Genomic DNA, 17236 nt, shown 5'->3' on the forward strand with positions numbered 1-17236 from the left:
CCTCCAATATTGTAGCAATGTGACAGAGAGCATAGATGTGGTGTTAGTGGCTAGGATGCCAAGCAAGAAGGCGCATTGCCCTGGATGGTGCTGGGTATTATTGGACTGTACTCATCTAAGTATGTGGAAAGTATTCACACACATCCCTGCCCCCTGCACTGTGAAGGAGGTGGAGTTCGTCTGTGCTCATGAGGAGGTTAGTCACTGGCCACAAGATACAAAACAACCAAAGCACTCTTCCATTCTGACCAACTACTCATCCAGCTATTGAACAAAGTTGTTACCTCAAGGGTTCTAGTATCTCTTCTATCTTTTTTTCTCTCCAGAGCACTTGAAAGAACGCTTAGAGGAGTACATGGCCAGATTCCCAAAAGTGAGGATCATACGCACCAAAAAGAGAGAAGGTCTGATACGAACCAGGTTACTTGGAGCTTCGGTGGCCAAAGGTGAAGTGTTGACCTTCCTGGACTCCCACTGTGAAGCCAATGTGAATTGGCTGCCGCCATTGCTTGGTAAGGAGCTATCTGGATTGACGTGTTAATTAGAACCAGCTCAGTCTTCACTTCTGACTGTCTAAAGCCCATCTTGATTGCTGAATGTGGAAAGCAAAGAAGAAGAGGAATAAGAATATTAAATAAAGAACTTTAAAACAGATGCTTATCACAATACTTTCTTGTTTAAATGTCACAGGGTGACTCAATGGTGCACCTTGTAGAGTTATTCCAATGACTGGGTGTAATTATGACCTCTGAAGTCCTCTGTGCAGAGTTCACACATTCTGCTTGGGGCTGCTTGGATTTCCTCCAGGGGTTCCCAACCTTTTTTATGTCATGAACTAATACCATTAAGCAAGGGTTCCATGGACCCCTGGTTGGGAACCCCTGCTCCAGGTGCTCTGGTTTCACCCGTCACAAAGAGATGCAGCTGGGTAGGGTAACCAGCCACAGTAATTTTCTCCCAGTTGGCAGGTGAGGGGTATAATCCCTGCAAAGTTGATGGGAATGTGGGGAGAATAAAATGGGACCATGTAAAGGGTAATTAATGGTCAGTAACAACACTATGGGCCAAAGGGCCTGTTTCCATGCTGTATGATTCTACGACTCCCTTTGACTTCCCAGTTGAGAAGACTGAACAATTCAAAACAAAGAACAGAAGCCAAACTATGTATTTTTGGGCAGAGAATAAAAGAGTCAGGGTGGCAGGAAGCAACCTTACAAAACATTGGTAAAACCACATTTTTAGAACAGTGTGCAATCCAGATTACCATGCTACGGGAAGGAGATGATTGCTCTGGAGAATGTGCAAAGGAGATTCACCAAGATATTGGATTTGATTTTTATCAGATCTTCAAAAGAAGGCTTCTGAACCCAATTCCATTGCATCAATGAACTTCTCATTATAACCATCAGGGAGGTGTTATAAGAGCTAGATGACGCACACTCAACATTTTAGAAACAACTTCTTCCCCTCTGCCATCAGATTTCTGAATGGTCCATGAACCCATAAACACTATCTCACTAGTTTCCTTATTTCTTGTAGTACTTACTTTTTATATATTTCTTCATGTAACTTACAGTATTTTTACACATTGCAAATTTCATATTATGTCAATGATAATAAATCTGATTCTGATTCTGAATATGCCCTACTCAATCAATAATTTATTTGTTATAATTTTTTTTTACTTATTTGTAAGTCTTTCTGATAACTTGCTGATTGAATCTTTATATTTCTCTACATTTGAATCAGTTGCTCCCTTGTTTCCTCAGCCTATAACTTTTTGTCTTCATCTGATCTAAACACCGTTTTAAGTAACCCTCACCCCCTTAGCCTCAATACTTTCGCCCTTGTCATTCCTGCTAGACATCTAAACTGAAGGAGCAGAGAGATGTTGGGTGTTGAGGGCAGTTCAGATTCAATTTATTGTCATTTAGAAACCACAAATGCAATGCAGTTAAAATACGAGACAACGTTCCTCCAGAATGATATCAACAAAGCACATGACAAAACAGACTACACCAGAAAATCCACATAACATTTGGCTATCCCCAATCCAGAGTCCAGAGAGGCTGCTGCGTATTAATATCGCACTACCATCTTAGCGCATTTCCCGGAAAGGAGCTCCAATCCCACCAGACAAAACAAGATCAAAATTCTTATTGACCAACATTCTTATCAGCTTATTATTTTCCCAGGTGCTGAGTTGCATTGGAAAATACTTGTTTTGGAATTGGAATTTGATTTCTATCCGAACCAATCCTTCCATTCATAATTATGTCAATGTAGAAAAAAAGATGAATGCAGAATATACACTCAGTGGCCACTTTATTAGGTAACTACTGTACCAAGTAGCCACAGATCGAACATTTGTGGTCCTCTGCTACAGTAGCCATCCAGTTCAAGGTTTAATGTGTTGTGCATTCCCAGATGCTCTTCTACACACCTCTGTTTTAATGATGTATGGTTAATAGAGTTACTGTTGCTTTCCTGTCAGCTTAAACCAGTCTGGCCATTCTCCTCTGACCTGTCTCATTAACAAGGCATTTTCACCCACAGAGCTGCGGCTCGTGGGTTGCTTTTAATCTTTCCCAACATTTTCTGTAAACTCTGTAGACTGCTGTGCATAAAAATCCCAGATCAGCAGTTCCTGACATATTCAAACCGCCCCATCTTGCATCAACAATTATTCCACAGTCAAAGTCACTTAGTTCACATTTCTTCTCCCTTCTGATGTTTGATCTGAACAACAACAGAACTTCTTGACTGTGTCTGCATGCATGCTGAGTTGCTGCCATATGATTGGCTGATTAGATATTTGCATTAGTGAGCAGGTGTACCTAAGATGGCCACAGGGTGTAGTTTTGCAGTTACAGAGAGTGCAAGTGAACAAATAAAGTGCAAGGGCCACAACAGGGTAGACTGGGAGATCAAGAGTTCATCTTCTAGCATATGAGAGATCTATTCATAAGTCTGATAACAGTGGGGAAGAAGCTGTTCTTGTCTTTGGTAGTTTGTACTTTTGTATATTCTGGCCAATAAGAGGGAAGAAGAGTGAATGATCGGGTGGGAGAGGTCCTGGATTATGACAAGGCAGCAGGAATAGAGACATATTCTATGGAGGGGATGTTGCATTGTGTGATGGAGAGATTTGAATATAAAGATACAAATGCTGGAGCCAAGCCCAGTTTCATTTTAGGATAGCTGAGGAGTATCAAGAAATGCCAGAGATTCTCCAGAGGCAGGAAATGCTGGAGGAACTCAGCAGGTCAGGCAGCATCTATGGGGAAGAATAAATAATCAATGTTTTGGGCTGAGACCCTTCATCGGGACTGGAAAGGAAGGCAGATGAAGCCAGAATGAGAAGGCGGGGAGTATACACTAGCAGGTGTTAGGTAAAACCAGATAACAGGGGAACTGGGTCAGTGAGGGAAGCGTGATGGTGTAAGAAGCTGGGAGCTGATAGGTAGAAGAGGTAAAGGGCTGAATCTGACAGAACTCTCCAAGATAATTTAGCCATATTGGAAAACTCTTTGAAGAATCAGGTGACCAGCTGAGATCAAATTTCTCCCAAGCTACTTTGCATTAAATATTCAAGGCACAAAGGCTTGGACTGTACAGTTTCATTTATTAATGTCAGTGACTCATTGCAGACTCTGATCAATTGCTTCTTTTTGCTGTAAACCCAGCTCTTAAAATCAACAGTAAAATGGAACAACGATTGGTTCTGAAGATGGACGGTGCAGATGTAACTCATCCAGGACCACACATTGATTTTGCTTCCCTTTTATTTCCTTTCAAACTCCAGCTCTCAAATACTGAAAGTTAATGCTGCAAATACAATCAGAAAGATACTGGAAGCACTCAGCGTGATCTGTGGAAGGAGGAACAAAGTTCACGTTTACGTCAAAGAAACGTTGACTCTGTTTCCTTTTCTGTGGATGCTACATGACCTGTCGAGTGATACAAGTACTTTGTTCTTATTTCTGATTTGGAACGCCTGTAGTTATTTTTGATTTTCTTTGTTAGGACTACATACTCGGCATGTCACTGCTGATCCTCACTGGTTTGTATAGATGCACCACAGAAAGCATTCCATTCAGATACATCACAACATGGAATGGCAACTGCTTTGTCCATGACTCCAGGAAACTCAGCACATCACAGAGACCAGCCTCCACTCCATGGATTCTGTCTACACTTCCCACTGCCTCAGTAAAGCAGCCTGCACAATCAAAGACCCTTCCCACCCTGGACGTTCTCTCTTCTCCTCTCTCCCATCACACAGAAGATACAAAACCTGAAAGCACATACCACCAGACTTAAGGACAGTTTCTATCCCTCTGTTATAAGTTATTGAGCAGACCTCTTGTATGATAAGGTTGAGTCTTGACCTCATAATCTACCTTATTATAACCTTTCACCTACACTGCACTCTCTCTGTAACTGTAACACTTTATTTTGCATTATGTCATTGTTTTCCCAGTGTACAGTACTGCATATATATATAACTAGAGTGTCTAAGATTTTTGCACAGTACCGCAGTAACCTTATGTATTGCACTGTACCGCTGCCGCAAAAAAAAACAAACAAATTTCATGACATTTGTGAGTGATGATAAACCTGATTTTGGTTTGAGTCTCCCTTGTGGACTGAGAGTGGGAAAGGTGCAGGGAGAGGGGAATCATGGTTAGGAAAGGAGGAAGGGGGAGGGGAGGGGAGCGCCGGAGAGACATTCTGTAATGATCAATAAAGCAAGTTTTTGGATTCAAATGACATTGTCCAGGTCTCAGGACAGGTGTGTCTGCATCCTCACCACCACATCCCCCCCCCACCCTTGGCACTCCTCTGCCACTTGTCCCACACCCCTCCCGTGGGCACACCACCCTCACCGTTCCCAACATTCTTCGCACCAGTAAGATTTACCAACTATCTCTGCACTCTATGTTGACAACCTGTCTTAAACAACCTAACTATATATATATGTGTGTGTGTGTGTGTGAAAAGACTTGCATGATACTGTACTTAAGTGGTTTTTCACTGTACCTTGGTACATGTGACAACAGTAAACCTATTTATCACTGGTGGAAGATACTCAGGTTATCAAAAAGCACAGTGGAACAGCAGAATGTGAACCCGGCTCTTTAACAGTCAGGTATCCAAGGGAAATATTATGAAAATGAATATTCTTACCCAAAATAATTCTATAACAGTTCATAGAGTTCAGACACTTTTATTTTCATAGGAAGTGAGCTCACAGTGATTGACATAATTAAGTGATCGCAAATAAACGAAAGTTTGCATCCATCATGAATTACAAATTACCATTGAAGCTAACTCTGAGATTGTTAGATATTTGATTCTATGGATGTTAATTAGTAAATTGGCTTCTATTGTCACAGATAACAAACTACTAATCATGTATTCATGGAGCAGAGTTGCCATTCAATGTCGTTAGCAATTCTTTTTTTAAATTTAGGCAATTTTAAGTGAAAATCCCAGGAGATCATCAGATCTGAGATACTCAAACTATACCTTCTGGCACTAACAATCATTCCATGGTCAAAGTCACTTCCATCACATTTCTTCATCATTCTGGTATTGGATCTGAATGACAACATTTGAATCTCTTGACTATATCTGCATGATTTTATGCATTGAGTTGCTGCCACATGATTGGCTGATTTGATATTTATGCTAACGAGCAAGTGTACCTAGTGTAGCGGCCCCTGAGTGTAAGTACATGGCGGTAGTAAAAAGACAACAGAATATCTAACATTTGGAATGAATCTGCTTTGTACAGCTCACAAAAGAGCTGCTACACTCCGCCAGACTGCACACATGTGTTGTAATACACATTATGATCAAGTACACCATCACACACATTTACACTTTCCACAGGTTTGTTTATCGCTGACTTACATCCTGACCTTCCTTTCCATTTCTCAGACCAGATTGCACAGAACCGCAGGACGATCGTCTGCCCGATGATTGACGTTATTGACCACAACCACTTCGGTTACGAGATGCAGGCTGGAGACGCCATGAGAGGCGCCTTTGACTGGGAGATGTACTACAAACGCATCCCCATCCCGCCAGAACTTCAGACAGCCGATCCCAGTGAGCCCTTCGAGTAAGTAGCGCAGACTGAAGAAGTGTCCTCAATCAGAGACAAGGTGAGGGGCAGCAATTACAACAAACAGGGGGCAAGAGAGAGAGAGAAAGAGGAAGACAGGGAGAGAGAGGGAGAGATACAGAGTGAGGGTGAGAGGAAGAGCAAGAGAGAGAGAGAGAGAGAGACAGGGACAGGGAAACAGAGTGAAAGAGAGACAAAGAGAGGGAGGGAGAGAGAGAGAACTCAGGGGAGTATGGGTGGAACTCCCATGCAACGTACTTAAGATAAAGTGTTTCTAAAATTAGAGGGCATAGATTTACAGAGAGAGGAAAGTTTAAAGGGATCAGAGGATTAAATCTTAACCAAGATACTGCCTGGATTAGAGGGCATTTGACTGAGCCAGGGATTTTCTCTTTAGAGAGAAGGATATGAGGTGATTTGATAGAGGTGTTCTGGATGGTAAGAGGCATAAACTGAATGCATAACCAGGAGGGTTTTTTTGTCTTGCATGGGTGGAAATGGCTAATATGAGGGGGCATAATTTTAAGGTGATTGAAGTATAGGGGGAATGTCATAGGGAGGGTTTTACACAGAGAGTGGTGGGTGCATAGAATGCACTGCCAGCCTTGATGGTAGAGGCAGATTCATTTGGGGCATTTAAGAAACTTTTAGGTGGAGACAAGGATGATGGGAAAATGGAGGGCTATGTAGAAGAGAAGTGTTAGACCTTACAGTAGGTTAAAGGGTCAACATAACATTGTGGGCCGGTGGGCCTGTACTGTACTGTATATTCTAAGTGTGTTTAATGTGCTATAGCTGGTATCTGGATTGAGCTGCCGGAGAAGCTGGTGGAGACGGGAACGGTAAGAAGCATCTGGATAGGCACTTAGTCACAGGACCATGGAGCAACACAGGGTGGATAGTGTCCATTTTGACCACGGTGCACAACCCACTGCATTCGGCCCACCAATCTCTCACCCTTCAGCCCTACCAATCCATGTGCCTATCCAAGTTCTTCCTGAGCAATACTGTTGTACCTGCTTGTGTGGGGGAGATGGAATTAATGCAGGCAAAAGGGATTAGCATAGGTGGCTGATATAGAGTTGATGGGCCGAAGAGCCTGGTTCTATGCTATATGACTCTATTTGATTGTTACACAGTATTCCTGTCTGCACCCCAAATTATTCCGTTGTCCTTCATTATCCCTCACCCTCCATTTCTTGTCAGTCTTTGTGTGTGGTTTTTCATTGATTATAATATATCTCTTTGTTCTACTGTGAATGCCTGCAAGAAAATGAATCTCAGGGTAATATATGGTGACATATATGGATTTTCATAATAAAGTTACTTAGAACTTTTGGAAGCACAAAGCCCCACAGCATAAGCAGGCAGGTGTTGACACTTCGAACTTTACAATTATAACCAGATAACAATTACAGCATGGAAACAGGCCATCTTGGCCCTTCTGGTTTGTGCCGAACGCTTACTCTCACCTAGTCCCACCTGGCTGCACTCAGCCCATAACCCTCCATTCCTTTCCTGTCCATATACCTATCCAATGTTTTTTTTAAATGACAAAATCGAACCTGCCTCTACCACTTCTACTGGAAGCTCGTTCCACACAGCTACCACTCTCTGAGTAAGGAAGTTCCCCCTCGTGTTACCCCTAAACTTTTGCCCCTTAACTCTCAAATCATGTCCTCTTGTTTGAATCTCCCCTACTCTCAATGGAAAAAGCCTATAATTAGTGCCAGTAACAAGATTCCTGCACCTTAATCTGGCAGGATTTTCCTTTTCAAACATTCATCCAAATATTTTCAGGAATTTAGTTCTGAACCTGCTTCCCGCTGCTCTTTCAAGTCATTTATTACAATTCACAGCTTCCTCTGTATAGAATGTCTTCCCTTGGCTTTGTACAGGCATTGATAAATTTAGTTGCTGACTCTCCCGCAATTCTGTCATGCTGACCATGAACTTGAATGCCATTATTTAATCTTACAAGCCATTTGGAGATGTTTGGCTGATTTGTAATTGCCAGACTCAGCTTCATATATTCATCACATGTACATTGAAACATGGAGTGAGGTGTGCTGTTTGCATTAACAACAAACACTTAAGCATGTACTGGGAGCAGCCGTCCAGTTTCACCACACATTCTGGCGCCAGCATAGCACGCTGACAGTATTTGACAGCGTATCAAGCAACAAAACAACAACAGCAAAACAAATCCCCATTTTCCCCCACCCTTCAACCCAACGAGTCCATGCTGACTAACTAGTCCACTTTTCTATCATTCGAATGGCGCATACCCCCTAATCCGGGCAGCATTCATCCATAGGCCCAACCCCTTCCCCAGGTACATCTCTGCAATAACCTGATGTGCTTGTATCCACCACCTTCAGTTTCTTCAATCCCTCTTCCCCCTGCATTACTCCAAGTAATCCCCCTTTGCGGTTCCACCTTCTCCTGTCCCTTCGCTCTCCCTCTCTTTGTTCATTTTCTCTTCTCACCTCATCTTAACATCTGTCTCCATTTTTCTGCGATTCCTCTCTCTTTCGTCCTTCTTTCTCATCTTCCTCCCCTTCCCTTCTTCTCAATCTTCCTCCCTACCTCCTTTTTCTCATTCTGTTGGCACAGCATCATGAGCAGAAGGATCTGTACTGTTCTATGTTCCCAGCAGGACACCTTTCTTTCTCTCCTAGCTCCCTTTCCTTGCCTTCCTTTCCTCCCCTTCACATTCCTCCTATCACCCTCCTCCCTTCTTCCTTCCCATTCCCTCTTCTTTGTTTTTCTCATCCTTTCATCTGCCCTCCACCCTTCTCTTTACCTCCTACCTCCTTCCTTCTGTCCTCCCTCAGCCACTTCTCCATCATCTTTCAGCCTCTTTCTCACTATTTTCAGCCTTATGTTTGCCTCTTCCCTCCTCCCCTTGTATGTTTGTCTCATCCTTCCCATTTCCTCTCACACTTACCCCTTATCTCTTTCCTCCCTCTCTTAATCCACAACTTCTCCCCCTTCTCCCCAATCCTCATCTTCTCCCTCCCTCTTCCCGATCCTCATCTCCTCCTCCCTCCCTCTGCATCTACTGGTCCCTCTTTCTCTTCCTCTGCCTCCTATCCACCCCACCCCTCTGCTCTGTCTGAAGTGTAGTCTGTGGAGGAGAAGGAAGTTGCTGTGGCTGGGTTCTCAAGAACAATAGGAGTGATTATGTGCAGTCGCGCATTCATTCCACTGGTCTAGGGATCACTTTGACACGTGGAGGCAGGTTAGCACACAAAATCTGTCACTGCCTTGTCCCACTTAGCCTAGTAGCACATGCTAGTGAGAATCTAACACATGTTAGCCGTCCCCAGGCGGAGTGAACTCCCTTGAACTTCACGATCCCTTCTCTCCATGAGTTCCAATTTCAGGCCTTTATGTTTGACAAGAAGAGACTGGCTGTTTCTGAGTGAAGTGACTCTGATCATTGCACAGGATTTCTGTGGCCACACACTATTATCTCATTGTCCTCCATTATCCCCCAACCTCCTTTAGGAAGTACAAAGTGCCACAGAGCAGGCAGGCTGAGAGGGATGCAGGAAACTGGAGGGCACCATGGTCAGCAGGGATTTGTTGGGCCAAAGGGCCTGGGTCCGTGCTGTGTTGCTCCATAACTCTGTAGCTGTCCAGACGGTTCTTACCGTCCATGCTTCCACCAGTTTCTCTGGCAGCACTCATTCTAGCCTGTGAAGGCCAGTGTTTTACAATTCATTTCGCTCGCAAAACCTGGATTTATTGCCGATCTTCAATTGCCCTTTGACTTCAGTGCTTCTTTCACCATTTCTAAAGGTAATTTTGAGTCAACCACTGTGCTAAGTGCTTAAGAGTCACGTGTAGGCCAAAGCGTTTACGGACACAGTACTTTTCACAAGGAAAAAGACTATAGAGGTAGAGAGCATAAATTAAAGGAGAGAGGGGAAAGAGGCCTCTCCATCTTCTTTCATCCTTGAACAACCTTCCTCTCTCTTCTCTCTCAATATTTTCAGCCTCACTCCCCCCGTCCTGCCTTCCCCTGTACATTTTTGCCTCACTCTTCCCAAGGAGGCAACACGTTCACACAGAGGTCGGTGTGTACGTTGAAGGAGTTACAGAGAGAGTGATTGAGGCAGGTACAATAACAATGGACACCATGGGAGCGTGTGCCATTACAGCTCGGGAGTCCGGAGTTCAATTCCAGAGGCATCTGTGAGTTCATATTCTCTCCCCGTGCGCCATGTGGATTTTTCCCACATTCCAAAGACGTACCAGTTAAGAGATTAATTGGCCATTGTAAATTGTCCTGTGATTAGGCTAGGGTTAAGTAGGTGGGTCACTGGGCAATGTGGCTCCTGGAGCCAGAAGGGCCTGTTCCACACTGTATCTCTAAAGAAATAAAAAATAAACAACATTTGGACTGGTAAGGGATATGAGCCAAATGTGGGCAAATAGTACTAGTCTAGATGGTCATTTGGTTGGCAAGGAGGATTTGGACCAATGGGTTTGTTTCTCTAGTATTACTCTATGACTATAATTGATGAATTATCTATATTCATTCATTCCAAAAACTGCTATTGTAGGATCTGAGTTTATGGCAGGAATAGTCATCTTGTTTACAGGATTTATTTTGCACCAGGCAGATGTTTCTAAAACCTGCATTTGTTGCTGATCTTCAATTGCCCCTTGACTTGGGTGCTTCCTTAGCCATTTCGGGGGGTTATTTAGAGTAAAGTACAATGCCAAGTGGCTAAGTGGGCTATTGAGCATGCTCTCAAGAAAATGAATCTCAGGGTTGTACATGGTGACAACTGGACATTGAACTTCAAGTCACTATGTTACCATGTGACCCAGTTACTAAGCTACCATGCTTTGAGTTTGGCTAGGCCACAGGACTAATCTTTCGGCACTCTAGCCTGGCTCCTAAGTCACAGTGTGCAGCCATTCGCATAGCTGGCGATTGCTCACCCCTGAGAGATATCACATCCGACCACAGGAGGGAACCTGAGGGAACCTCAGTGACTGGGTTACATAAATTGATATTACCTTTGATCACTGTAAAACCAAAGGATACACAGAGATGATGTTTGAAATAACAGGTGATTTATTTTTTAAAACTGGTGCGCACCAGGAGACCCGTCAAAGCTGATCTATGTGAGCATCAATTTCAGAGTTCAAAGTATATTTATCATCAAAGTATGTATACTTTATACAGCCCTGAGATTCAGAATCAGAACCAGAATCCTTTATTATCGCCAAGTATGAGGACACATACAGGGAATTTGTTGCCGGTTTCCCTGAGCTCTCTCTGTACAGAATTAAAAACAAACAAAACAATAGTGCAAATAATCATAAACTATATACAATGAGGTCCACCTCATTGAATGTACAGGTGGACTTGATTTATAATAAACTAAAATTCAAGTGTTCATAAGACTGATGGCATACGGAAAGAAACTGTTCTTGTAACTATTTGTCCTGGCACACAGTGATCTAAAGCACCTACCAGAAGGAAGGAGTTGGAACAGGTGACGTCCAGAGTGTGATGGGTCTACAATAATGCTGCTTGCTCGCTTCCTGACTCTAGATGCATATAAGTCCTGGATCGAGGGCAGCTTCACACCAATAATCCTTTCCGCAGCCCTGACGATTCTTTGGAGTCTATTCTTGTCTTGTTTGGTAGCTGATCCAAACCAGACAGTGATGGACGAGCAGAGAACAGACTGGATTATTCCTGAATTGAATTGAATCAGCAGCTCCTGAGGCAGGTTGTACTTCCTGAGTTGACGTAGGAAATACAACCTCTGCTGAGCCTTTTTGATAAGAGTGTCCGCGTTGGGTGTCCACTTCAGGTCCTGGGAGACTGTGACAGCCAGAAATCTGAAGGTCTCCACAGCAGACACAACACTGTTGAGTATAGTGAGTGGGGGGAGTATTGGGGGGGTTCATCTCCTTTCACTCAGCCACGAAACAAAGAAACCCAAAAGAACCCATATACAGTAAAAAGAGACCATCCAACACCTAATGTGCAGATTTTAAAAACTGCAAGCAAATAGCATTCTGGACTGAAGTCCACAAAAGGGTCCCATAGTTCATCATAGTTCTGCGTAGAACCAAGTAAACCTCATGGAGCAGCAGTCTGAACTGGCCCGTCATTTGCCTCGGGACCAGACACCCTGACCTTTTCAATCAGGCCCGGCGTCTAAACTGACATCCAAACATCAGGTTCAATTGCCTCAATAGGTTCTGGTGCCTGAACTTCACCGCCACAATCCAGCCTTTATCACGGCACTTAAAGTAACTGAACCTCGGGTCCTCCTCCTCACTCACAGCGACAGGCTTGCCGCCTCACCTCGCCTCAGTCCTGCCGGATCGACTCGCCTTCAAGTCCAAAGGGAAGTTGTAGACTTTTACTCACAATGAATGGCGGCCAGGAAAAGTGTGGTTAACAAAGTATTTAGTTGTTCTCCTTGTTTTGTTAGCCAGAAGTCGCTGAAGTTCACCAGCGTCATCTTAAGCCATCTTAAAAGCTGAATTTGGAAGAGCTTTTCCATTCTCATTTGACGAGATTACCAGTAAAACCACAGCTTGATAACAGAATGGTAGCTACAGGAAGACTTAATTAAGTAATGGATCTCTTGTCCTCAAACTCTACCTCTTATGACTTTGCACTTTATCATTTACCTGCACTCCACTTTTTCAGGAGTATTTTCACTTTTTTCTGAGCTGTTATTGTTTTACATTATTCTAGCTCAGTGCTCTGTGTAATGATTTGATTTGTACAAACAGTGTGCAAAACAAGTTTTTCATTGTATCTCGGTACATGTGACAAAAATAAACCAGTATCAAAACTCGTAATGACCAGAGGTGTAGGAACAAATTGAAAGGGCTGGTGTTCAAAATAATAGATGATCATTAAAAACTTGTGTACGCCAGACCAGTCACAGCTGATCTACCTGCAGATGAATTTGATAGAGCTTTTACATTCTCAGTTGATGAGGTTACCAGTAAAACTACATTTTGATAACAGAATGATGGCTACAGGAAGACTCAATTAAGTAGCAGAATAGGTCCTGATTACAGACTAAAATGATTATCCACAAGTCTAACAGTAAATCCAATTTTCTATTACAATGGTGGGTGCAAGCTATAACCCAATTAGTCAAGTTTCTGAAATTTGAACATCATCACTGCTGGCTTTCACGTTTCTGCTTCTAGGCTTTGTCTTTGGTTCCCTGTTATCATATTAACAGAATCCACATCCCTACTTACTAGGTAATGGCCCTCACTATTCATTCCCCTACAACAGAGGGAGTTAGGCCAAACCCTAGCTTTGGTGGGCACCGTCATCAGTTTGGACCGAAGGGCTTGTTTCTGGTCTATACCAGACTCTATCAGAATCAAAACCCAATTTAATATCACCGGCATATATCATGAAATCTGCTCTTATGGATCAGCAGCACATTACAATACACAATAACAAAAAAGCTGAATTACAGTAATATATATATAAAATAATTAAATTAGACAATAGACAATAGGTGCAGGAGTAGGCCAGTCGGCCCTTCGAGCCTGCACCACCATTCAATGTGATCATGGCTGATCATCCACGATCAGTACCCCGTTCCTGCCTCCTTGACTCCGCTATCTTTAAGAGCTTTATCTAACTCTTTCTTGAAAGCATCCAGAGAACTGGCCTCCACTGCCTTCTGGGGCAGAGCATTCAATAGATTCACAGCCCCCTGGGTGAAAAAGATTTTTCCCTCAATTCCACTCTAAATGGCCTACCCCTTATTCTTAAACTGTGGCCTCTAGTTCTGGACTCCCCCAACATTGGGAAAATGTTTCCTGCCTCTAGCGTGTCCAATATCTGAACAATCTTATATGTTTCAATCAGTTCCCCCTTCATCCTTCTAAATTTCAGTGTATACAAGCCCAGTTGCTCCAATCTTTCAACATATGACAGTCCCGCCATCCCAGGAATTAACCTCGTTTACCTACTCTTCACTCCCTCAATAACAAGAATGTCCTTCCTCAAATTTGGAGACCAGAACTGAACACAATACTCCAGGTGGGGTCTCACCAGGGCCCTGTACAACTGCAGAAGGACCTCTTTGCTCCTACACTCAACTCATTTTCTGTGTCTGTATCAGAACCGGTCACCTTTGCTGTAAATCATTCATCTGTGATAACCTGAGAATTTCCTTTCACCTTCAACACAGGCTGACCTGCTGGACACCTCCAACATCCAGCCTTTCACACTTTACACTTGAGGCACCAGCCTCCGTAGCATAATTAAAAAATTAGTGCAAAAAAAGTAGTGAGGTAGTGATCATGGGTTCAATGTCCATTCAGAAATCTAATGGCAGAGGGAAAGAAGCTATTCCTGAATCATTGAGTGCATGCCTTCAGGCTTCTGTACCTGCTCCCTGAGACCCTTGGGTGACAGGTGTCCTTAATGATGGATGACATCTTTTTGAGGCATCGACCCTTGAAGATGCCCTGGTTGCAACTGAGGCTAGTGCCTCTAAATGTAAAGTTGTGAAAGGCTGGATGTTGGAGGTGTCCAGCAGGTCAGCCTGTGTTGAAAGTGAAAGGAAATTCTCAGGTGGTATTACAGATGAATGATTTACAGCAGAGGTGACCGGTTCTGATACAGACACAGAAAATGAGTTAACTGACGTCGTGTAATTTGATAATTGATATCAGAAAGCTGCAACATGTACTATGCACTGTTCTCTGACCTCCTAACTGGTGCCAGTAACCCATTGACTGAATGAACTCTGCTACTTACCCCCACAACATCTCTGCGGTTCGCTGTCACCACATTAGCACAATCCACATCCCTATTCACTAGTTCTTGACCCTCACTTTCCATTCCCCTGCAACAATCACTGACACATAGCAAAGGACAAATCATTGCAGATATCAGAAGACAAGTGACTTGCCAGTTTTCTGTCCCACTCACAGGCTGATGTAAAGTTACTGTCGAAAGAGTCAGCAATACAGATAAAGCGGGGAGCCCGCGAGAGGGAATGTTTCGGACTATACGCTGCTTACACAGACTATGTTTTGATCTTTAACCATTTTGAGAGCATTCTATTAGCCTTGGAGTCAAAGTAGCATTGAGTTACCAGAATGATATCTACATTCACAAAACCATAAGGCATAGGAGCAGTATTAGGCCAATAGGCCGATCGAGACTGCTCAGCCACGGCTGATTTATTTTCCCGCTCAACCCCTTTCTCCTGCCTTCCCCCTGTAAACTTTGACGTCCTTACTAATCAAAAACCTCTCAACCTCTGCCTTAAATATACCCAATGACTTGGCCTCCACAGCTGTCTGTGACAATGAATTCCACAGATTCACCACCCTCTGGCTGAAGAAATTCCTCCTCACCGTTGTTCTAAAGGGACGCCCCTCTATTCTGAGGCTGTGCCCTCTGGTCGTTCACTCCCCCACTGCAGGTAACATCATCATCACAACCACTCTGTTCAATATTCAATTCGGCATGGCCTGGATGACAGATGTTGCCTCCGGAGGTGGAGCCGCCTGTGCACATGAGGAGGGATGTGCCTCCTCATTGGACTGCATTGCATTGAGTCTACCGCTCTCTGCGGCTTCCTGTCTCGTGCACATTCAAACAACTGCACGAGACCGTGATACACTCAGTCACGATGCTAGCCCAGTTCAACTCATCCAACTGACTCAGGGCAGAATCAGAATTTTGCAATGCCATTTCCCTCTCTATTCATCTCATAGCCCCACCCCTCCAACCTCTCAGTTCAACCTAAACCCTGGCTGCCCCTCACACTTACAGTAGGTCTGTGATGGTGCTTGACTGGATATAAGAATGCTGGCAACACTGCCTGAGGCCCACACTTTGCCCTCTTAAAGCTCAGCTTCCATGGTCCCAATTGCCACAGAAGAACAAAACTCCTGCAGACGTTCTACTGAGTAAAACCTGTTATGTTGGGATCTATTCTAGTTGATAATTATGGACTCTAAAAAGCGGAAAGTGCGCATGCACTGCCACCTGCTGGTAAAAAAACATATATCTTTTCCTCAGTGGTTTTTTCTCAGCAGTAATAAAGCATAGGACAACAGGTTATTAATTTATTTATTACTTATTCAGATTTATTTATTCAGTGTACATGGAAACATGCAGTGAGATGCATCATTTGCGTTATCAATCAATGCCAGTACTAACACCGCATGCCTGCAAGTCTAGGCAGAACAACACAGAGCACAAGAAGCAGCTGTGCAACATCACCCCCAGTTCCTCTCTGCCACACAACACAGGGATAAACGAGCAGTGAGCACCTCAGGCCTGTTCCAGCAGTCAAAAGGACCGTGGCTTATCCAACCTTAGCCTCTAAACCACTGCCCCTTTCTCTCCCAACTCCCTTCCAGTTCAAATGCCTACCCTTGCCTCAAATCCAATGACTCCATGTTCATAGCTCTTTGGGCTTAAGAATTCCAATAACATCGACCTGCTGAAGCAGAAAATTAACTCCCACCCCCCCTCCCCCAAAGTGAATAACCTCACATTATACTCTGCCTGTCAGCTTCTCCATCTTCTTCCAGCCCCTGTCTCAACCCTCCCCCCCCCCCCAGCTCTTTATCCTGACTTGTTGCACCCTACCCTTCGAGCTCAGTCCTGATGCAATGTGTTGAGCGGACGTGAACCATCCTGTTCCCACCGCCGATCTCCTCCCGCAGTTTGTTCCTCTTGACTCTGATTTACAGCATCTTTTGTGTCTACCTCCATCACGCTCACTCGATTGACCTATCCACGGCAGTTGTCACTCAGGTCGAGTAGGGGTGATTCACTTCATGGAGAATGCCCGTGTGTGACTTCATTTAACGTGGGGAGGCTGATGCATGGGGAGTCACCACAAAGTCTTTGACAGATTGGGGTCAGGGTCCAGTGGAATGGAGTGCAAGATGACTGGGGACGGTTCACTGCTGCAGACTTCCTCCAGCTTCACTGCCATTACGATGTATCCTCATCTTCTCCCAGCTCCACGGTCCAGGTCTTTGTCGGAACTCTCTTTGTCCGGAACCTCTCCCTTGACCTTACCTACATGGGGGATCCTACCAGGAGATAAG

General features: G+C 43.9%; 1 protein-coding gene across 1 annotated transcript in view; it reads left to right on the plus strand.

Moving 5' to 3' along the window:
• galntl6 (polypeptide N-acetylgalactosaminyltransferase like 6) overlaps positions 1–17236 on the plus strand; it is a 784854-nt gene that overhangs the window by 620226 nt on the left and 147392 nt on the right. The window contains exons 5-6 of the mRNA XM_059974280.1: positions 327–512; positions 5947–6130. Coding sequence (XP_059830263.1) covers positions 327–512; positions 5947–6130 — 370 coding nt within the window. The remainder of the gene's footprint in view (positions 1–326; positions 513–5946; positions 6131–17236) is intronic.

Source organism: Hypanus sabinus, chromosome 7 (assembly GCF_030144855.1).
Source record: "Hypanus sabinus isolate sHypSab1 chromosome 7, sHypSab1.hap1, whole genome shotgun sequence".
In the NCBI taxonomy this organism is placed as follows: domain Eukaryota; kingdom Metazoa; phylum Chordata; class Chondrichthyes; order Myliobatiformes; family Dasyatidae; genus Hypanus; species Hypanus sabinus.